This window comes from Dendrobates tinctorius, unplaced genomic scaffold (assembly GCF_039654945.1).
Source record: "Dendrobates tinctorius isolate UK_male_01 unplaced genomic scaffold, ASM3965494v1 ptg000143l, whole genome shotgun sequence".
Lineage (NCBI taxonomy): Eukaryota > Metazoa > Chordata > Amphibia > Anura > Dendrobatidae > Dendrobates > Dendrobates tinctorius.
In genome coordinates this window covers 46,069,497-46,092,737 of record NW_027361810.1, presented here as the reverse complement: position 1 = coordinate 46,092,737, position 23,241 = coordinate 46,069,497, and the positions used below count along the sequence as shown (strand labels likewise).

The window sequence follows — 23,241 nt, the reverse complement described above, 5'->3', positions numbered from 1 at the left end:
GAAGCCGGCAGCAGTAAGTGATCAGGGAGTGATTAAGGGGGCACAGGGTGATCAGGGAGGCACGGGGTGATCACCAGAGGATGGGGCTGTCAGGTGCGGGGGGGCAGGAGGGTAGCAGAGGACCAGCTGTAGATGAAGCCGGCAGCAGATGATCAGGGGGGCAGGGGGTGATTGGAGTGATCACCAGGGGAGGATGGGGCTGTCAGGTGCGGTTGGGGGCAGGAGGGGAGCAGAGGACCAGCAGAAAATGTAGATGGCAGCAGCAGGTGATTGGGGGTGATCACAAGGGGAGGAGATGGAGATAATGGACCTGTCAGGCACAGGAGGGGCAGGAGGGGAGAAAATGGAGCCTGCAGGAGGTGAGAAAATGCAGCAGGTGATTAGGGGGGGCAGGGGGTGATCACCCGTTCAGGTGGTGATCGGGGGGGGCAGGGGGGAAGGAGCGGAGGTCAGGGGGAGTGGAGGACAGAAGGGGGGAGTACCTGTCCTCAGCGGTGGTGCTAGCAGCGGCGGCGGGCAGGTCAGCGGTCGGGCACCTCGCTCCTCGGCTTCCACAGATGGGATGAAGCTGAGGAGCGAGGCAGACATTGGAGGGCGTCACCAGCTCCAATCAGATCTGAGGGGGGTGACAAAAAGGTCACCAGGAGTGATCGTAGACCCGGGGGGGCTAAGCCACCCCCCCGGGGTTAAGTATAGGTCCCCCTGTACTTGCGGGCTAGGTGACCTTTCATTTACCCCAGTCACCCGGCCCGCAGGAGGGCGATCATTCTGTGACACAGGGTATGCGTCACAGGTCGGATTGGCACCGACTTTCATGACGCATACGCTGTCACAGGTCGGGAACCGGTTAAACCCTAAAAAAAAAAAAAAAACCATGAAAACCCACTAGAGTGTAATCTAATTTTGCTGCTCCTAGTCTTACCTTACCAGCCACCATCATCTTCATCTGTTATCAGCACCACCCCAGTCATTTTCTGTGGTTTGTGTCCTGACAGATCGCTCCAACGTTTGGCGAGTGAGCAGGCGTTTACCTCAATTTAAGTATGAGAGCCAGAACAAGGTTCTTACAGACTTACACCGAAAGCCTGTCACCGTTATCTCTGACTTCTGGTCAGTTAGGAGCTGCGGTCACAAGATGACAGATTGGGAACAAGAACGGCACTGGGAAGAGCTGAAAACAGCAGCTGGTTAAGTATAAAACAGGAACTTAGATTAATAGCACCACTCCAGCGCTGAAATAAAAACTCACTGTAGTACTTTTAAGGGGGATTTGAATACAAGCTCTTCTGCAGCATGAGCTACACACTAAATGGAGCAATGCTTTGCACCTCACATCCTTTCCCCGCCAGAGCTCGCAATAGTTTATCAGTGAGGGTTCCAAACCCTCACTGATCTCATATTGATGAGCTCTCCTCGTATGGGACAGGGCTTCGATATGGTGTGACCAGACTTCAGAGAAGATATTCTAGATAGAAAATACGCTACATTTTTATCACGGTCTTACTGGCCGCAGGTCTCTCAACTTATGCTCGACAGCCTCATATATCGCTCCAAGACTGTCAAGTCGGTCCTTATTTAATAGGTGTCTGAATCGGATATTGAACCAAGTTGACATAGTAAAACCAGTTTACATAATTTTTCCCTGACCAAAATACATATTTCTGCTACATATCCAAAAAACTACAGATCGGCAACAGCTTTCATGGGACGATGTGCAAAATACCATTACTTATTGCAGGAAAAATTTTGTTAAGTCTATTGTGTTTTATGCAGGGGCGCAGTGGGATGTTCAAGGAGGACATATTGTTGAAGCGCGTTTAAAGGCTTCCAATCCCATGATGCCCGTTATATTTGTAAAAGCCATCCCCAACGACAAGCAAGACACAAGGAACATGTACGAGTGTCCCGTTTACAAGACAAAATTAAGAGGATCGACCTACGTTTGGGCATTTCACTTGAAGACCAAGGAGAGACCTTCAAAATGGATTCTTGCTGGTGTGGCTTTATTGTTAAGTGTGTGATATAAATAAAGATTGGCAGAGTGAGAACATAACATTTTCTGCTTGAAACGCCAAAAAAAAAAAAAAAATTTTTAAATACTGTATATATTTGACATGATCGTGGTGTGCACCTTTTGACCACAGCATGGAAGATGCCAACTTTTGAATGGAGAAAGTTCAGCGGCAAGCTGTACAATTGTCAGTCTCCGCATATAATACGCTCTCTATGCAGCTGTTTAAGAAAAAAAAAAAAAAATATAAAAATTTAAATCAGACATAAACAACCAAAGCTACGATTCAGTCGCCGCAGGAACCGTGATTATATCTAAACAACGTGAATATTATATGCCTTTTATATATCATCCTGCATCAGAATCGTAGCCAGCTGTCTCCATTTTAATTATGTATTCTGAAAATAGATTACGAACAAAACCCTTACAGAACAGCATGCATGTAGCAGCTACCCGGGGAGGGAGAACACCTCGCTCAACACTCTTTTTATTCCATTGTGGCAAAACAAAAGTGTCCCATTTTTGTGTGGACTGACGTGCACAATGTATTACACATGAACCGCAACACGCCTCTATATAGAAAAACTATTTTATTTAAACATGAACTGGTAGAAAACCAGGAACAATAACAGTGATATAGCTGTCCAAAAAAAATTACAAATCGGGGAAAAAAAAAAAAAAAGTTAGTATGAATTTACCTAAAACACTAATTTGCATTACATGGATTATTTCAAGTATTTAACTTACATTTTTCCATTTGGTGGTGGGACAAAAAAAAAAAAAACAAACAAAAAAAAAAAACACTTGATCAGTCTGCACACCTGACATCTGAAAGTGATTATTTCTCAGTCTTCTGTATTGAGTTTATTCCTCTTGGATGTATATGAATATGCTCACTTTCATACGTCCGACATTCACGGTCCAAGTTCTTAAGACACCGGGTCTCTTGACGTGAATTTAGCAGCCTTATATATTATATAAGCCTGCCTAGGAGCCTTTTCATGTCAGGCAAGTCATAGTTGTTCTGGTCATAATGGTCTATTCTCAGACCAGCATTAATTGAGAACTGTCCATTACCATTTTCCCAAACACATACTCTGCTGACAGTATGCGTTTACAAGAGGAGCATGAACCCTAAAAAAATGTGTCTATTACTTCATACATTTCCAGGAGGAATAGGAGAAGGATATTCATATTATGGTGTGCCCCAACCATTATTTCAGAGTGAAATGAGAGTATTTACTAAGAGACATTCAGGAGAGCAGACATTAAAATTCAGGGTGCATTTTCTAAAGTAAAAGCAAGTATAAAATAATAAATATTTAGACTCAGCAGGTAGGTGACAATCGTCATGTTCCTACAGATGCATGTTGAAATCAAACCTTGAATTTATAGCGTCGTCCGGTCCTTTGCTAAAAGTCTGCAGTGGCTATGTGACTCCTTACAGCGCGCACCACAAGCAGGCAGGATTCTCCAGGGCCAGGAACAGGTAGTCACTTGCATAGGCCCGTCAAGTGATGATTAGATATGTGAACTGAGTGAGGCTGCACTTGCATTGAGAGAGGTCAAGCAGGTGTAGTAGGAATGTAGCCAGAAGAGTGCAAATCACATTCTTGCGGTCACTTGGCTGTCAAGTCTTGGCAGGAATACCAGAGAATCCTGACAGCGTGCAGTGTAAGGCTATGTGCACACGCTGCGGATCCGCAAGCAATGTAGAATGTTATTCAATGGGTTTTAGAAACTGCAGTGCACATGCTGCGGATTTTTCCGCGCGGATTTGCTGCGGTTTTAAATCCACAGCATGTTAATTCTTACTGCAGATTCCTCAGCAGTTTGTAACCTGTTCCATTGTCCAGGTGTCAAACTGCAGGGGAAAACCGCTGGTAAATCCACAGGTCACTTTACCTGCGATTTTACCTGCAAATCTGCACGGAAAAATCTGCAGGTGAATCCACAATGTGTGCACTCACCCAAAAGATTCACAAGCCTGGACAAACCCTTTAATTCTAAGGGTAAGTGCACACGTTGCGGATTGTGCAGATTTTTCCACGCGGATTTGGAAAAATCTGCAGGTAAAAAGACCTGCAGTTTACCTGCGGTTTGACACCTGGACAATGGAGTAGGTGTAAAACCGCTGCGGATTCCGCACAAAGAATTGACATGCTGCGGATTTAAAACCGCAGAAAAATCCGCAGCATGTGCACAGCGTTTTTTTTATTTTCCATAGACTATAAAAAGGTACTGTACAACGCAGCAGAAACTGCTGCGGATCCACAGGACCAAAATCGCTGCGGATCCGCAGCAGAATCCGCAACGTGTGCAAATTCCCTAACAGGACACGTTTTAGATTTCTTGCACCAGAACATAGCAGTTTGTTACTACAACACAAGTGTTTCATTAGTTTGCGCTTTAATTCCTTTAACCCGTTATCCACCAGGTGACCCATTGGAGATACAGCTTATTCTAGGTCTCCGTTTACAGGGAATGTAAAACTCACATATATGAAATAGTAAAATACAGTGACTTCTCATCTAACGTAGGAGCATTTTTGTAGGGAAATAAAAATATATATTGGTTGCTTAGGTATGAAAGCAAACCTTCATTTAGTCTATGTACAGTTATAAAACTTTTTACAACACATAATGGGCCTTAGTTATGAGCAGAGAAACTGACCAATTAATCAAAAATATAAGTTGTGGTTGGGTAGATTAATCGGTCGAAAGACCAGTTTTTGTTCTACTGTTTGGGTAGTGGATTTTCTTTTTTCACACACAAAAAAAAAAAAACAAAACAAAAAAAAAAAAAAAAAAAAAAAACACAACAACAACAACTTAACACTTTTGTGCTACATGACCATCTAACTTTTCAGCCTCTTAAAAAAAAAAAAAAAGGGAATGTTGTTTGCACAGCCCTACTAATAGTATTCACATTCAGATTTACACCTTAACTATTATAAAACAGTTTTCTTGCAAGCAGAAAGTAATCAAAATGCAGTATTTCTTTCAGGCTAACAATCAGCTTTTTTTTTTAGTCTTCTTGTTGTCTTCAGCAGTGAGCCATTATAAGATACTCTCAGTCTTCCATATCCAATTCACGCTTCAAGCTGCAAAAAGAATATATTTGTTAAAAATTTGTGTCTAAAACCAGCACTGGCACAACTATTGGGAAAATTATAATTCTAGAAATAAACAGTACCTGGTCAGATAGGCATGTACATTATCATATCCATGGTACTTGGCCAGGTAAACCAAAACACCCGTGGCACACCGGCCTTTACGCTGTCTACAGAAACTGCAGTTACAGATCCCTCTGCATGGTGGGCATCTCCATTCCTGAAAAGAAAGTATAAAAAAAAAAGTTAAAGTAAATTCACAAACACACAAAAAAAAAAGTATGTGAAACGAAAAAAAAAAAAAAAAAGCTGACTTACTGGATCTAATAGTGCAGTCTTCACTTCCTCCCCATAACGATTCTTTAGGCAAGGGCCACAGAACTGGCCTCTCACACCCATACAATCTGGATTTCTGCAGTTGGTTTTTGTGTCTATTGTCTTCTGACGACATTGATGACAGGTTGAGCCCTAAGTAAAAACAAGTTAGATGCAAAATTAAAAAGGGATAATCTCAAGTTTACTCTTGAGCAGCTCAGATCTATGCACCTCACTTCCCAGACTCTCCTCCTTGTATTGGTATAACTATAAAGCTCAGCACAAGTTCTGCTGTAACACATTAAGCGATCAGTAGTTTGTTCTGAGTCTACACTTATCTCTATATGTAAATACAGTGATAAAGAATTTGAACAAGCACAGACTCGGACATTAAAGGCCCCGTCTCACTAAGCGATCTCGGTAGCGAGATCGCTGCTGAGTCACAACTTTTGTGACGTAACATCGATCTCACCAGCGAGATCGCTGTGTGTGACAGCGATCAGCGAGCGGCCCCCCTGCCGGTATCGCTGAAAGAAACCTCTGGACATTTCTTTGGTCGCTGGTCTCCCGCTGGCCAGCACGCATCGCTAAGTGTGACAGGCGGGAGACCAGCGATCAGGTGTAAAAGATAATAAAAATAAAAAATATAGTTATTCTCACCTTCCGACGTCCTGTTCAGCCATCCTGCCTCTCTCCACGCTTCGGCCCCAGTGATCCTTTGCATGAATGACCGCGAGATGTCACGGTCTCGAGGGATAACAAAGTCTCGCGGTCATTCATGCAAAGGATCACTGGGACCGGAGCGTGGAGAGAGGCCGGATGGCTGAACAGGACACGTCGGAAGGTGAGAATAACTATATTTTTTATTTTTTTTAATTATTTTTTACAGCGATGGCCAGCGATGCCGCACGCTCGGCATCGCTGTGCTGATCGCTGGTGAAGCTGTCTGTGTGACAGCTCACCAGCGATCACATAGCGACTTACTAGCGATCCTGACACCTTGATATCGGTGTCGGGATCACTGGTAAGTCGCTTAGTGTGACGGGGCCTGAGCCAAGATTAGTAGACCCACTCTGGGAGAAGTCATTACTGTTGGCTGGTGATTTTGTAAGATTTATAACTACAGCTTGTCAGGAGCTGGGATGAAGGTGAGAAGCTAACTGATGTTTAAAAAAAATAATCAGATTGGAGAGAGCTTAGTGGAGTATGAAGAGTTAACCCCTTATGTTGGAATGTAGCTACACACTATGCCAGGATCTGGGCAGAAACTGGTGACGGAGCTCCATGGAAAACAGCTGTACATTATGTAAAATATAAGTTGAAGTTGCAGGAGAATGACAGCAGATAGAAAAAGCAAGTCAACTGCAAACTTGCTTACTTTCATGCTGTCTAACTAAAGAAATTTAAGGAATTGAAAATACCCCTTTAAGTAATTATACTAATAGGACATCTCATAATAAATTGCATGAACGAGGATGAGTAAAATTGTCTTTTAAAGAAAAAAAAAGAAAAAATGATACATTAGTGTAAAATACCAACTATGCAAGTAATCATTATGACTTAGATTTTGTGTTTTTGGGCTTCTCCATAAACATGGATATATATTTAATAGTACATTTTCATAAAACTGGCAAGTACAAAACAAAAAGAAAATAAATCATAAGTTCAGTAAGATAGAAGAGTTGGCTTCCATGCCCAACTTATGTAATCATAAAACAATCACCTTTGTAAATGATACTCACTGTAACCCTGTTGTAGACTTTTTCTCGTCCATTGACACAGATGCAATCCAATTCCTCTTGTGTTATGTCTTCAACTGGTCGGACTACATGGGGAATGGACAAGGAACTCTGCCGACGGATTCTGGAACCATAACTGTCTTCCTGTGAAAGAATTTAACAAAGATGGATCATTATCAAAAGACAAGCATAATGCGGTTTCTGGACCAAAGAAAAAAAATATTTTGCAATAGGTGAGGGTTACAATTCAGTAAGTTTAGAAATGAAAATGGCAAAATCAGCAGCTGAAAGGGAGATGAAAGCTGGACAAGAAGCAGCTGTTGCCAACATAATAGACTTGCATGATAAATTAAAAAAGGGACATATGATCGTACCATTACAAAAGTAGATAGTTATAATACAACTGCATTTTATAGTGCCAAAAGCATTTGTCATCAACAAACTTAATGAGGAAGAGATGGGTGACCTTACATCAGACTCCTCATACATCTTTCTTTTTCTAATCAAATAGTAGCGGTCATCCTCCTCCTCGTCGTCATCATCTGGGGAGGGGCTGGGAGGACCGTCAACAAGAGATCTGGATCTGGTATGAGGCCGAGAGCTTCTTTCTGGATTCCTTCTCATCTGTACAGGAGTGCGCGGTGTTCTAGGAGTACGTTTTATTTTCTGAAGTAAAACATATTGCGTGAACTTCAACCATAAAGTCTATTTTATACTCAACACATTGCTTGTAATACATATTATGGTTTTAAGAAATGAGAAAGAATAAAAATAAATCTATTTACCACTTACCAAGGAGGGAGAGAATGGACACGGGCTTGACAGGAAATCAGGCATGCTTTTAAGTTCTGCCATCAACTTTGCAAGCTGAAAAATATTATGTAATTGTTTTGAAAAAAAAATACAATATATTGATTTATATGGTGCAGCCAAATAAACAAAAAATTCAAAACTGCAGTGAACTAGACAGACCATGTAATTCACATTCACAGGAATTAAGATCAGATCTAGGAGTTAGACAGATTTAACTCTATTACAATTACAGGTAGACATACACTTAAAAGAGGACCAATCACCACATTTTTCATATTGAACTGGGCACACCATGTAATAGTAATTGAAGAGTGGAATATAAAGTTTGTGTTTTTTTACTTCGCCTCTGCATTGTAGATATAAGCAGTTGTTAACTAAAGTCCAAGTGGGTGTTCGGCTATTTTTCAGTGGTAGTGTGTACTTCTGCCTCCATAATGACATGGACATAAAAAGGCAGATATATAGAATTGCAGAAGGTCTTCACAAACCTCAAAAGTGGAGACCTTTGGCAGACCTAACAAGAAAAAAAAAAAAAAAAAAAAAAAGAAGAGGACACCACCATATAATTGGGACCAATTATCTGACCTTTGACAGACCTATTGCAGTGCCAACATATCCATCCAGATGAAACTGCAGGTCAGGACAGAAGGTTATTTATCATACATGGAAGAATATCCAAACACTTCACATACCATTTCTTTGTTTTGTTTGATGTTCATGGCACGTTTCTTTAAAAAATCAGCGCCTCCCTCATTATCAGACTCATCGGACTCCTCCTTTTGTTTTTTCTTCGCTTCTGCCTGTTCTTTCTTTGGTGGACTTATTCTTGGACTCCTCTTTGGTGGAAACTTCAGAGCTACTTTCAGGGGTAAATTCTTTTTGGCTTGTATGTTCTTTTTGGCTTGACCTCTTGTGGACCTTCTAAGCATTTGAGGCTTCTCTTCAGAATCAGATTCTATTTTCTTTATGAAAAAAAAAACAAAAACATAAAATAAAAAAAACACTTAAAAGTGAACCTGACAGCAGGATTGTGCTCTGTAACCTACAGTGTCAGGTCGGCACCGTATATTACAATGGTACCATGGTTGATGAAATCCGTCTTGTGGCTGTTGTTTAATCTTTATTTTCAATTTTCAGTTAATGATATGCTCGTGCTCCGGGGTAGCCTGTGAGCTATACAGCTGACATGTGCCCGCAACAGCCGTGGGTGGAATCGCAATCCACCCGCGGCCGTTAACTAGTTAAATGCCGCTGTCAATCTTTGATAGCGGAATTTAACTCGCGCTTACAGGCCGCGTGTCACTGGCTCTGCCCATCGTTGACCCCGTGACGACTGCGAGTCAACGATGGGTCAGCATGACAAAGTGGTCTGCAGCAGGCCTCTGTGGTTGTCATTGCCTGATTACTATGAGCGCCGCTCCATGGTCGGCGCTTATAGGAAGTGAGCATTTCTGGCACACACAGGCGATCTGATCATTGCTTGTATGTAGCAGAGGCGATCAAAGTACTGCAGCTTCTAGTCTTCAATGGAGACTATTGAAGCATGCAAAAAAAAAAAAAAAAAAAAGTTTTAAAAAATAAAATATAAACGTTCAAATCACCCCCCCCCCTTTCGATCTTAAAAAAAAAAAAAAAAACAAAACAAAAAAAAAACACAGGATTTTTGGGTTGCTTACCGTAAAATCTGTTTCTCGGAGCCTTCATTGGGGGACACAGAGACCTTGGGTGTATGCTGCTGCCACTAGGAGGCTGACACTATGCACAAAAAAAGATAGCTCCTCCTCCGCAGTGTACACCCCACCGACCGGCAGAGAATTCCTCAGTTAGTGAGAAAGCAGTAGGAGAAGTAACAGAATAGGTTGACAACATAAACAACTCAACTGTAACCATTCAACCAAAGTAAGAACAGGAGCTGTAAAACATGGGAGGGTGCCGTGTCCCCCAATGAAGGCTCCGAGAAACAGATTTTACGGTAAGCAACCCAAAAATCCTGTTTTCTCGTTCGCCTTATTGGGGGACACAGAGACCTTGGGACGTCCCAAAGCAGTCCCTGGGGTGGGAAACAAACTTCCATCAGGCCAGCGGACTCACCACCGCGGCCTGCAGAATCCTTCTACCTAGGCTGGCGTCCGCCGAAGCGTAGGTGTGGACTCTGTAGAATTTCACAAACGTGTGAACCGATGACCATGTTGCAGCTTTGCAAAGCTGCAGTGCGGAAGCTCTGTGGCGCACCGCCCAGGAGGCACCCACTGCTCGAGTAGAGTGGGCCCTGATACCCGGAGGGGCTCCGCGACGCTTAACACGGTAGGCTTCCAGGATAGCCGATCTGATCCAGCGAGCAATGGTGGCTTTTGACGCCGGGTGACCTTTCCGCGCTCCATCAGGGATAATGAAAAGAGACTCTGTCTTTCGCAAGGAAGTCGTCCTAGACAGATAGACTCTTACCGCCCTAACCAGGTCCAGCTTGTTCAAGGACCGCTCTCGGGGATGAGTTGGATTCGGACAAAAGGACGGGAGCACGATATCCTCGTTGAGGTGAAACGAGGACACCACCTTCGAAGGAACGAGGGCGGAGGCCGCAGAACTACCTTATCCTGGTGGAGAACCAGAAAGGGAGAGCGGCACGAAAGAGCTGCCAATTCCGACACGCGCCGGAAGGAGGTGATGGCCACCAGAAAGGCTACCTTCCAAGAAAGGAGAGAAAGGGAAATATCCCTGAGGGGTTCAAAGGGCGGACCTTGCAGAACCTCAAGAACCAGATTAAGATCCCATGGATCCACGGGCGCCCGGTACGGCGGGACCGTGTGAGCCACGCCCTGAAGAAAGGTCTTAACCTGAGGACGGGAAGCCTACGTTTTCTGAAACAGAATGGACAGCGCCGAAACTTGACCCTTCAAGGAACTGAGGGCAAGCCCCGCATCCAATCCTGCCTGAAGAAACGCTAGGACTGAAGGGAGCGAAAAGGACATGGGCGCGACGTCATTGGTCTCACACCAAGTAAAATAGGCCTTCCAAGTACGGTAGTAAATCTTGGAAGATGATGGCTTTCTGGCTCGGATCATGGTCTGAATTACGTGGTCGGAAAATCCTGCTCGTTTCAGAACCTCGGTCTCAACAGCCACGCCGTTAAATTGAGCGGCCGAGAATTGGGGTGGCAAATCGGACCCTGAGACAGCAGATCTGTTCTGTCTGGAAGCTTCCAGGGGGCGTCCGCGAGAAGGTTGACAATGTCCGCGAACCAAGACCTTCTGGGCCAATTCGGGGCGATGAGAATGACCGGAAGTCCTTCTGCCTTGATCTTCAACAGCTTGGGAAGAAGAAGCAGAGGAGGGAACAGGTAGGGAAGTTCGAACTGGGACGAAGGAACGGCCAGGGCGTCGGCGCCCACTGCCAGAGGGTCCCGAGACCTGGACACGAATTGTGGGACTTTCCTGTTGAGGCGAGACGCCATGAGGTCTACATCCGGGGTTCCCCACCGAAGGCAGAGCAGATGAAACACTTCCGGATGTAGGGACCATTCTCCCGCCGCGAGACCCTCGCGGCTGAGAAAATCGGCGGCCCAGTTGTCTACGCCGGGAATGTGAACCGCGGAAATTGTCGGGACGGAAATCTCCGCCCAACGAAGAATCTTGGACACCTCCGCCAGGGCTGAAACACTCCGTGTTCCCCCTTGGCGGTTGACATATGCCACCGCTGTGGCGTTGTCTGTCTGAATCCGTACCGGCAGTCCCTTGAGGAGCCTTTCCCAGTGGACCAGAGCAAGATGGATCGCTCGAATCTCCAGAACGTTGATCGGTAGCGCTGATTCCCGATCCGACCATCGACCCTGAACAGTGTGGTTGCGGAACACAGCACCCCAACCGAGGAGACTGGCATCTGTGGTTACTATCTGCCAGTGAATGGGAAGGAAGGATCGACCCGATAGAATGAGAGGTGACGACAACCACCAGTTGAGAGACCGCTTGATCCGGTAAGAAAGATGGACAGGGCGATCCAGGGACCGAGGCGACCTGTTCCACTTCGACAGAATGGCCTGCTGGAGAGGCCTGGCGTGAAATTGGGCAAAGGGAACTGCCTCTATCGCCGCGACCATCTTCCCCAGGACCCTCATGGCTGTACGGAGGGATGGGAATCGCGAGGTCTGCAGCGATCGTACTTCCTGCTGCAGAGAGAGAATCTTTTCTTGTGGAAGAAAGACCCTTGACCGACGAGTGTCGAACAGAAGACCTAGAAAGACCAGGCGTTGGGTAGGAACCAGACAGGACTTTTTCCTGTTGACGATCCACCCGAAATTGGAAAGTGTCCAGGACGATTGACAAACTTTGGTGAGCCTGATGGAATGAGGGAGCCTTGATCAGAATATCGTCTAGGTACGGGAAAAGAACGAGGCCTCTGACTCTCAACAAAGCCATCAACGCAGCCATCAACGCAGCCATGATCTTCGTGAAGACTCTGGGAGCGGTGGCAAGACCGAAGGGCAGTGCGACAAACTGGTAGTGGTGCTGTCGAATCGCAAAGCGCAGGAACTTCTGATGTCCGGAGAAAATTGGAACATGTAAATAGGCATCTTGGATGTCTATTGAGCACATGAATTCCTGCTCCTCCATGGAGGCGATGACCGAGCGAAGCGACTCCATGCGGAAGTGGCGAAGGCGGACCCTCTTGTTGAGCAGCTTGAGATCCAAGATGGGTCGAACTGCGCCGTCTTTTTTCGGCACTACAAACAGGTTCGAGTAGAACCCTGTGAAGCGCTCCGATTCGGGAACGGGCACAATCACCCCGGAACTGAGGAGAGCGGCGATAGCTGTAGAGAACCCCGGGATCAAGGCTGGATCCTTTGGAGGCCGGGATTCGAAGAAACGATCCCGTGGGAGAGAGACGAACTGTATCTTGTATCCTGAGGATACGACCTCCCTGACCCAGGCGTCCTCCACGACGGCCAGCCAAACGTCTCTGAAGGAAAGAAGTCGACCTCCCAATTGGAAAGGCCCTTCGCGTGCACGATGATAGTCATGCTGAAGTAGACCGTCCAGATCTAGATCTGGACGGTCTGCCCTGGGAGGAGTGGGGTCGCCAGGAAGGAGTGGGTCTGAAGGAAACTTTCCTTCTCTCCTGGCGAGCCTGCGGTCTCTGTTGGCTGGAGGAGTTGTCCGCCGTATTGAAATGGCGGAAAGTCCGAAAGGGTCGAAACTGACGCCTTAGTGGGGGTCTGCGAGGCTTGGACTGAGGGAGGAGTGAACTCGTGCCTCCGGTGGCGTCCTTAATAATCTGGTCCAATTGGGACCCAAAGAGGCGCACCCCCTGAAAAGGCAGGTTAGTGAGGGACTTTTTAGAAGACAAGTCCGCTTGCCATGCCTTTAGCCAAAGTGTACGTTGAATTGCAATAACATTGCTTAACGCCTGAACTGCACAGGATGCAGCATCCAAGGAAGCGGAGAGAAGATAGTCCCCAGCATGGGAGATCTGATTGGCGAGATTGGCCAAATGCTCCGGTTGTGCCTTATCTAAGATGCCCTGCCGAAGGTCGTCTGCCCACGTGGCTATGGTCTTTGCTGTCCAGGATGAAGCAAAGATTGGACACACCGCCGCTGAAGCCGCTTCAAAGGCAGACTTCGCCAGGGATTCTATAATCCTGTCATTAGAATCCTTTAGGGACGCCACGCCTGAAAGCGGGAGAACCGTGTTATTGGATAGCCTGGACACGGGCGGATCGACCGAGGGAGAGGCAGACCAGTTGTCCGTGAGCTCCTTAGCAAATGGGTAGAGTATGCCGAGACGTTTTCCTCTTTGAAAGCGTCTGGTCGGATCCTCTCTTTCCTTGGTAAAAATTTTCCCAAACTGGGAATGGAAAGGAAAAACCCTGGAGGGAGTTTCTGCCCGTCTGAACGAAACCTCCTGATCTGAGGATTTCGCAGGGGAGTCAGCAATATCGAAGGTATGATGGATCGCAGCAATGAGGTCCTGCACTGTGACCTTCATGCTTGCATCCTGGTCTGAATCCAGCTCTAAAATCCCCTCAGATGACCTGTCCGAAAGCGCTTCCCCTGACTCGGGAGAGGAGGCCCGAGAGGGAGACTGGTGAGAAGGGCTATGCGGTGAGATGGGACTAGGAGAGGATTCCGGCTGGGAATCTTGCCTGGGTCTTTTGCGACTACCGCTGGCTGATTCAGATGGAACAATTTGGGACCTGCTTGGCCCTGCTGAAGAGTCCAGGGGCAACTTATCAAGAACGGCCACCAGGGACTGAGACACCCTGGTGAGGTCTGCCACTGATTGAGATAGCGAGGAGGCCCACTCTCACCTGGGGCCGCAGATGGCTCCTGGACGGCGTCAGGCTGAATTGGATTGCTACAATCCAGGCAGAGGGGAGTGGACTGGCCTGAGGGAAGTTTGCGATTGCACGAAGAACATGCAAAGTACTTGACTAAAGTGCAGGGGGGGGCGGTAGAGCGGGTACGATCAGACTTAGACATAGTGAAAAGCTGAGGTAATGCCGGAAGGTTGGGGGACAGAGGGCGGAGAAGGGTCAGTCTGCAGTGCAGAGCTACTCACGGTCCGGTGTCCCCAGAAGCGATGCTCTGCGACCTGTCAGTGGATGCAGGTCAGAGCGAAATCCGGCCGACAGACCTCCTGAAAAAAACCAGCTGGAGAAGATGCTGTCCAGTGAGGAGCTGGTGCCCGGCTAACAGGCTGGGAAAATGGCGCCGTCCTGAGAAAAAGCGCGCCTTAGGAGAGGAGGGAGGGCGGAGCACCACGCAGGGTTAACGATTCACCGCCCTCTAGCCAATAACAGGCTGGGCAGGTGAAGGACAGGCGGTGGGAGGGCCTGGGAAGAGAGGGAGAGAAGCCCGCTTAGAAGAAAGGGGCGGGGGGCGTGGCCGTGACGCAGCGGTAGGCCCGAACTGAAGCCGGGGCCTAAATTAGTTGCGGCGGCCGCCTGTCAGCAGGGGGTCGGCGCGGAGGTCCGAAAAAGTGGGACGCCGCAGTCGCAAGTCGCTCCCAATGGGAAAAAACCCTGTGCTCCCTGTACCCAGAAAGGGGGGAGGGAAGGGGGGGGGGATGCCCAGCAACATTGAGCTGCCTATAGCCTTGTGGCGACTGCGAGCGACCGCAGCGCCTACCCCTGTGACCATTGAAGAGGTGACCGTCGGGAATGGGCAGCCAGGTAACTAAATATGAAGCCGGGGCCTAATACTCACCCATCCACGATCCGTTACCTGTCTGAAGAAGTCTTGCGTCTCATCCAACCGACAGGCTCTGGTAGGCGAGTGGGAGGGAGACTGGCGACAAGGACCCCTGGAGTCGCTGGCACGTCTTGGTGTCGGCGTCCGTCTGGCTGGTCCTGCCGCGGAGAACTGCAAGGATACGGGGTGGCAGTACACGCCGTACTTGCAGACTCCATGTGGGAGTACAGATGTGACTTTTCACTCTGTATCCCTCCGTAGAACCTGAAAAGGAATGACGCACGACGAGGTAGATATGGGTCTAATAAAAGACCCGTGTCCACCTCCTACTGACACTAAGCTAAACTGAGGAATTCTCTGCCGGTCGGTGGGGTGTACACTGCGGAGGAGGAGCTATCTTTTTTTGTGCATAGTGTCAGCCTCCTAGTGGCAGCAGCATACACCCAAGGTCTCTTTGTCCCCCAATAAGGCGAACGAGAAAAATCAAATATACACATTTGTTATCGCCGCATTCAGAACCGCTCGATCAATATACAGAAAAAAAAAAATAATTAACCCAATCAGTAGACGGCATAACCAGAAAAAAAAAAAAAAAATTCAAGAACGCCAGAATTACATTTTTTTTTGGTTGCCGCTACATTGCAATAAAAGGCGATCAATACATTGTATCAATCAAACCGTCAGCTCGGAGAGCAAAAAATAAGCCCTCAACCAGCCCCAGATCACGAAAAATTGAGAAGTTGCAGGTCTCAGAAACTGGCGCTTTATCAAATTTGTTTTTTTTTTTTTGTTTTTTTTTTTTTCCACCACTTACATAAAAAAAGAACCTAGACATATTTGGTGTATGAACTCGTAAATGTCCTGGAGAATCCTGATGGCAGGTCAGGTTTAGCGTTTAATAAACATGGTAAAAAAAAATAAATAAGTAAACTGTGGAACCGCACTTGGAATTTTTTTCCCCCATTTTCCAGTACATGATGTTAAAACCAATGGTGTCGTTCGAAAGTACAACTCGTCCTGCAAAAATCAAGCCATCACATGGCCATATTGACAGAAAAAAAAAAAGAAAAAAAAAAAGAAAGCTCTGGGAAGCAAAAAACGAAAACGCAAAAATGGAAAATGGCCCGGGGGTTGAAGAGGGAGAGGAGGCAATCTATCAAAAAACAGGTCTTCAACTGAGAATTTGTGTCTCTTAAGCCAAACTTTTTAAGTGGACGGAGCTTAGCAGGATGGGGGTGAAGGACAGCCCAGATGACAAATTAATCATAATTTCCACTACAAAATTTTGTAAATGATACAAATGCATTTCAGCTACAGCTGAAAAACATTGCAGTACTGTAATATCAACTTGGGTCCTCTTTTTTTTTTATTTTGTAATACACTACTCACCATGTCACTTTCTGTAAATCCACAAAACGATTCTGAATCCGAATCCCGAGAGAATATTTTTGCCAGTTCATGGCTTGTGCCTTTCCTAAACATGTTTTTCTGACAGAGTAAATGGAAAAAAAAAAAAAAATGAAAAAAAAAAAATGTATATATACACAGTTTAAGCTGAGTAATTTTCCATAAAATGCTCAGAGTGAAAAAACACATTTACAAATGCACTATGAAAGAATAGCCTTTGTTACGGAGAAAATGGCTGAGGTTTAATAACCATTTCAGAGCTGTTATGGCAATCATCAAGCATCTTAGGTCAGGTGACATTTCAAAGGGGAGAATAAGTAGATAATCTACTCCCAACAATTACTACCTAGACCCACTAGCAAAAAGTAAAATGAAATTACAGGAGATGGTGTATATTCATAAGCGCTCTATAGAAAGGTTAGCAGAAGCATGCAGGTTCTAATCAAGCACAACACATTACTTGCATTTCCAGCCTGGAGAGCACAGTTCCCGTGTGCAAGCTTCTACCACACTTACTGTGTTTGCTAAATTATCGGAGCCAAAACTGTCACAACTGTCATCGGAAGATGAGGTTTCCATGGAAATTAATTTCACATTACGAAATTTGTGGAAATTCTTCGATTTTGAAAGTTCGGTTTTCTGCAAAGGAAAAAAGTAGGGACACATACTTTAAACCACAGTTTATAAAATCAAATAAAAAATAATGTGAAGACTGTCCAATGCTATGGTCAACACAAACCAGACTCGTACAGTATGCCTCCATCTGTAATGCAAGTTTTCTCTCCTCCACAAGAAAAATAAAAGCCACCTCACCGATGCCACAATCATTTACAGCAATGTACAAGCCTAGTAATATGATTAAAGGGGTAGTCCAAGCAACTCATTTTGATTAGATCATCATCAAGTTGGCGGGATTTCCGGGTGTCGGACTTCCACAAATCAGCTGCTTGTCGCTCTGGCAGTGGCTGTATGCGCAGCGGCCATAGCTGAGAACTGCAGATTATCTCCTATTCGCTCAAAAATTTGCTCTGGAATCTGTAGCAGAAATCTAAGCTACAATCTCAATCTCTGAGCTCATAATTTGAAGATTAAATTGAACACAGGTCTGCAGAAGGATTTATCCTATCCAGTGACGCTTTCTGCTAACCTCCAGGCTTTTTGCACCCCAAATTTTGGGGTTGGTGGGGAGGAAACAAGAACCGCATGTATATGGCAAGGCCGTTTGACAATGGGAAGTCTTCCGTAGTCATATTCCAAGGTAAAAGCGCTAAAAGATTAAAAAAAAAAAAAAAAACAACAACACTGTGACCATAACCTGTGACTCACTACAAGATTAAACAAACCCTTAGGGTGGCCATACCCATAAGGCTAGTTTCACACTAGCGTTAGGAGGCGCGCTGCAGGGCCGCCGCTAAGCTCCGCCACCGGCTGCACCTCCTTCGGTCAGTTCCTCCTATGGGCGCATGACGCTGCATTGCGACCAGCGTACTCTATATTTAGCATTGGGTACGCTGGCCGCGCGCTGGTATGATTTTTCCGGCGCATGCACCCTTTTTGCGCTGCGCCGACGTGCGCCAAATGCACCATGCTGCATTTTTGTGCGCTCGGCGCAGCGCATAAAGGGCTCATGCACCGGCAAAACCATACCAGCGCACCCAACGCTAAATATAGGGCACACTGGTCGCATGCAGAGTCATGCACCCATAGGAGCTGACCAGAGGAGGCGCAGCCGAGGGAGCTTAGCGGCGGCCCTGCAGCTAAAGCTAGTGTGAAACTAGCCTTAGAGGTCTGGTGGCTGAACAATGCTTCGGCCAAAACCCATCTCAGCAGACTGTCCCATACACAGGAGTGCTCATTCGAAAAATCTGCTGACTGATATGCCGGCAGGTGGATTATCTCAGGGAGAAAATAGGGATTTTTGTGATATTTCACCGTAAAATCCTTTTCTCCGAGACGTTCATTGGGGGACACAGCCCCTCAGTATCTGTGTCCCCCAATGAGGCGAAGGAGAAAATGCAATTGGCAGTCTGAAATCAGACATGCCTAATAGACATCCGCCCTGACCATCAGTGGATTGAGGTTACATCAGTGTAACGTGTATGGAGGCCTACATTTTTGAGGGGAAACGAACATTCGGCATGCTGGACCAAGTTTTTTTTTTTTTTTTGCAGACCTATTCTACCGATGAACTGCAGTGTCTGTTCACATGGCATGCATTTTGATAGCGCTGGGCCAGCCCGCCTGAGCTAATAGAAGGGTGTCACTACTAGGCTGACATGGATGCTGTGCATGGCCATAGTGTGAACAGCGCCGCATACAAGTGTTTTATTGTGCATTAACATACCAGGCAACCGCCCCCTCCATGTATTGGTAGGCTGCGAGCGGTTGTTTCATCGGTATTCTTGCACCTGTGTTGCCATCTTAATTATATGGGTCCACTTCATCCTGATAGTGCATTTGTCTGGAGGCCTGTACGGGTAAACCTTTTTGCTCTTTTGCAGACCTATTCTACACACAGAAATATAGGGTACAAAAAGTTTTTTTTTTTTTTTTTTAAAAAAGGAGAGTCTCCTTTTTGATCCAATTTGTGGATCAAACGTGTCAATTTATGCAGTCTAGTCTGTAAAAACAAAATTTAGAAGGCACTCAAGATGTCCTCTGTCATCCAAGTGCTGCCCATTATGTGGCGGGAGACACTTGGATTTTATCTTTTTTTTTTTCATAAAAGAAAAACGGATGCCACACCGAATGTAAAAAAACAGGATACACTAACCAAAAATGGATGAAAATTGGATCCAGGAAACCGATTAACGGTACTTTTTTTGCCCAGAATTAAAAACGGACACTGGGTTTTTAGTTTACGGTTTGGTTTTATTTTGACATTCACTGTTGCATTTTGATTTTTTCTTACACTTGGAACATCCTTTTAAAGCTTCACATTCTTAAAATAAACACCAATATAATACTGGGAAAGTACAGTAGCTGGCGCCCTCTCGATAACAGTAATCTCACATACCGGAAGCAGGTGTTAACACAACTTACTGCTGCAATAACAGTATTCAGGGGCAGAATACCCACACGGCTGCACTTCCCAGAATCTAGCTTTCCTTTCATACAAACCCTCTAACACAATTTATGATATTCTTATTACGTTTTGTAATCAAGTTGAGTCCCATTGTCGGCAACCGCCTAGATATTTGGAAGCAAATACTGTTTTCTGCACAAACTTTTAGCAGCAATTTACATCAGGTGCCAACATGATATATAGTTTATGCTTCAAATTGATGTTAGTTTATAATGGAGAAGGGCGACTATTCCCTCCCTAGGAAAAAAAAAAGTGATGTGTATAAAGATAAAGAGGAGCGCATGTCATAAAAAGTGTGCCTCTGGGCTCTAGAGAGCATGAACACACAAGCACATGAGATTTGCTGGCGCGATGCCGGTATACATTAAAGTATCAGGAAAGTTATGACAACGAGAAGAGGCTTAATAAGGACAACTTATATGTAAAGCTCGCCTAACATGGGACAGTGGAGATGCATGTACTCCCTTGTCTGGAAACATGGACCTGTGCAAGTCACTGCCAATGCAGTGAAGAAGCGGCGTGCATGCGCAAGGCAAGTATAGCGCTTGGAATGCTGCTGATGCATGCAAGTTATTTTATCACTAGAGTTGAGCAAATTTTCTCGGGTCGCTGCTTATTCGCCAAGCTATAGCGCTTACCGAATAAACTGCAGAGGGAGCCCGGTTTCCTGAAGCACGCCGGCAGATCAGCTGTTCGGGCTCCACAGCTGCATGTGTCGCGGATGTGAGACAGGCACGACACATGCATGGAAAGCCCAACACACAGGCTCTCCATATGTGTGCTGTGACACAGCTGCGACACGTGCAGCCGCGGCGCCAACCATGTATCCGGGTTTCCTCTGCAGCTTTTTCGGTAAGCGCTATAGCTTGCCAAATAAGCGGGGACCCGAACAAATTTGCTCAACTCTAGTCTTTACCTACCTAGGCAAAAAAAATGTACTCCTGTAACAAACTGGGGTACGATAGCTAAAAACTTGTGTGACATTTCAACAAGTCATAAATGAGTTAGGCTAAAATATCTGGGTAAGGGGAAAAATAAAAAAAAAAAAGCACAAAAGTCTAGAATAAAGAATTTTGTCTCAAGAAAAAAAAAAAAAAATAAAAAATGGGGGCCCAAAGTTAATGACTCTGGGCCTGAACGCCCCATATGTAACACTTCCAAGTCTACAAAGAAAGAAAGTCACAAAATAAAAATCCACATCCAAAGCTCATGTGCCTACTTGCAGTAGAAATTTTGGCATCTCGTGGCGGGAGAAATGCTATGCAAAATAGGCACGTTTTTACATGTGTTTGGCTATGTTCACACCTTGCATTTTTGGTGTGTTCTTTACCCCCAGGTAAAACCTGCTCTCATGGAAGGAAGGCACTCACTGCAAAAAAGCAGGTTTTGGTTAGCTTTTGTTGTGTTTTATTGCAGAGTTTATGTCATGCTAAATTTGTCTTCTGTAACAAAAAAAAAAAAAAAAATATTGTATATGATTTTACTTCATCAGGTTTTGGCACCAAAACACAGCAAAACCTGATTCCTTTATTTTTTTTTTTCACCATCCATTGCATTCAATGGGTGAAATACGCTGGAAGAAGAGACATGGTGCATTCTGCACAAACTACTCAAGGAAAAAGCAACCAAAACAAACAGTGTGTGACATTTCTGAAGTCTTAGGGTGTGTGCACACGTTGCGGATTCTGCTGCGGAATTTGCAAAATCCGCAGACCAAAAGACCTGCGGATTAGCCTGCGGTTTGACACCTGGACAATGGAGCAGGTGTGAAACCGCTGTGGATTCCGCACAAAGAGGTGACATGCTGCGGATTTGAAACCGGGGAAAAATCTGCAGCATGTGCACTGCAGTTTTTTTTTTCCCATTGAAAATAAAGGTACTGTACACCGCAGCAAAAACTGCTGCGGATCCGCAGCAGAATCTGCAACGTCTGCACACACCCTTACTAGTATTGTAAAACGCAGCTAAAAATGGCACATCAAAAACGCAATGTGTGAACATCACCTTTCTGTTGCAGATTTTTTCCCCACTCATTATGGGTAAAATCTGCAACAAAAATGCTGAAAGTAGTGACAGGCTGCAGATATAAATCTGCAAGGAAAAAAAGCCCCAGGTGCACTAGACTTCAGGACTGTCACTCACTTTGCTGGCCTCGGTAAACACTCAGGTTTTGTGACAAATCTGAGCAAAAGAAAAAAAAAAAAACTGCACGTGTGCACAGGGCCTCAGGGTCTGCACACACCATCTCTCAAGAAACCAATATTTCAAGAAAAAAGATTCTTCAGGAATTTTGCCTTTTTCTTGGTCATTCCCTGAGCGCTTTTTCAATGTTTTTGAACATCTGCAGGTTTTTTTCGGAGCCCATTAACGAAAGCCAATAGTCAAGCGCTGGTTTCCAAGAGCGCTGGCCGGTCCACCCAGACTGCCCCCATATACAGTATCAGCAGCACTTCCCAGGATACAGCAGGCGGAGGGCGGACAATAATGATTTTTATTAGGCCATGTTCACACACGTGGCGGGTTTTTTCTTCTACAGGAAAGCTTGCTCTCTAGGCATGTGAAGAGGAAGAAAACACTATTTTGCCAAAAAACAAGTGAAGGCGCAAAACACTGACAAAAAAACAAAATAAATGAAATCTCATACTTAGCTGGTGCTGTGAAACACAGCAGAAACGTGCATAAAAACGCCACATGTGAACATACCATTACTCATGTAAATCAGCCTTGCGTCATAGCACAGGGCCATAGCACATTTTTTGGGGTCTCCACATCATTATGGTAGGAGTGGGGGGGTCTCCCCCACAGCCGGGGACAGCACGTGACTCCCCCTCAGGTGAGCGGAACGCTCGGATTTCGCGCGCTTTCACTGCCATCACGTGACGCACCCTTTCCCCGCCGGGCGGCCGCAGCACGTGCCCCCTGCACCAGCAACGCGCTCACACGGTGCGGCTCTGAGCAACTCACAGTCCGTCACCTCCAACCTGCACGTCCGAACTCCGTTCGCTAGATAGTAATAACTTAGCGGCAGAAGCGTTAACGCAGACTCACAAAGATAAATGCAAAAACAACTACAGCCGCAGTGAGGACACGCGGTCCGCAGCACCATTCACACGTGTGCGGCTCCAGCGCTGGACGGCACACACTAGAATCACTCACTTGTAGCTTAAAGGGATCCATGATGCCGATGATGAGCGGAGCCGATGCGCACACAGCTGCCGGGACTCGCACTGTACTCTGATTTCCCGCGAAATTTTCCCCGCGGAAAAGTTTAGGGTGAGGGGGCGTGTCAGAGAGGTGGGCGTGGTTTGGATCACAACAAGACCGTGCGAGAAGGGGAGTGGCTGGTGCGCTCGTGTGGCACGGGGCGCCCTGCCCTTCGCTGCAGGGTCACCGAGGAGTCAGTGTTGGCGCCAAATATGTACAGTACAGTGTAGGCTAGAGGAAGGCGGTGACGCCGTGACTGACTGCAGGCGGCTCTGAGCCCCCGACGCTGCCTGACAGACGGTGAGACCTATACGTCATAAAGCAGCTGACAAAACACTTTCATGGACATAAAGAATAACATTTGTGAAGAG

At 45.9% G+C, this 23,241-nt stretch overlaps 2 protein-coding genes across 6 annotated transcripts in view; one reads left to right on the top strand and one right to left on the bottom strand.

The window, feature by feature from the left end:
• LOC141049432 (dynein axonemal heavy chain 11-like) overlaps positions 1-2,812 on the top strand; it is a 164,519-nt gene extending 161,707 nt beyond the window's left edge. For all 4 annotated transcript variants that reach the window (XM_073545908.1, XM_073545907.1, XM_073545909.1 and 1 more), the window contains one exon: positions 1,774-2,812. In XM_073545908.1, the coding sequence (XP_073402009.1) occupies positions 1,774-2,021 (248 nt within the window). In that variant the 3' untranslated portion in view covers positions 2,022-2,812. The remainder of the gene's footprint in view (positions 1-1,773) is intronic.
• A 1,377-nt stretch (positions 2,813-4,189) lies between these two features.
• Positions 4,190-22,974, bottom strand: CDCA7 (cell division cycle associated 7). Of its 2 annotated transcripts, XM_073545911.1 has the most exons (11): positions 22,465-22,506; positions 22,370-22,433; positions 17,098-17,220; positions 16,564-16,662; positions 8,683-8,952; positions 7,970-8,044; positions 7,649-7,843; positions 7,181-7,321; positions 5,442-5,591; positions 5,207-5,343; positions 4,190-5,114 (listed from the first exon to the last, which is right to left on the bottom strand). In XM_073545911.1, exons 2-11 carry the CDS (start codon positions 22,370-22,372, stop codon positions 5,084-5,086), a joined length of 1,224 nt encoding a protein of 407 aa, XP_073402012.1. In that variant the 5' UTR covers positions 22,373-22,433; positions 22,465-22,506; the 3' UTR covers positions 4,190-5,083. The 2 variants fall into 2 exon arrangements, with proteins under 2 accessions (XP_073402012.1, XP_073402013.1); XM_073545912.1 differs by lacking the exons at positions 22,370-22,433; positions 22,465-22,506 and adding an exon at positions 22,823-22,974.
• Between the last annotated feature and the right edge of the window lie 267 nt (positions 22,975-23,241).

What these genes read in the sequence shown, in the direction of transcription:
- CDCA7 (XM_073545912.1), bottom strand. Translation starts at nt 22,843, where the DNA reads ATGGATCCCTTTAAGCTACAA. An exon ending in TCAAACAAAACAAAGAAATG is followed by an intron (nt 8,045 to 8,682) that starts GTATGTGAAGTG and finishes AATATTTTTCAG; the next exon opens with CTTGCAAAGTTGATGGCAGA. An exon ending in AAGTCTACAACAGGGTTACA is followed by an intron (nt 5,592 to 7,180) that starts GTGAGTATCATT and finishes GTTTTTACTTAG; the next exon opens with GGCTCAACCTGTCATCAATG.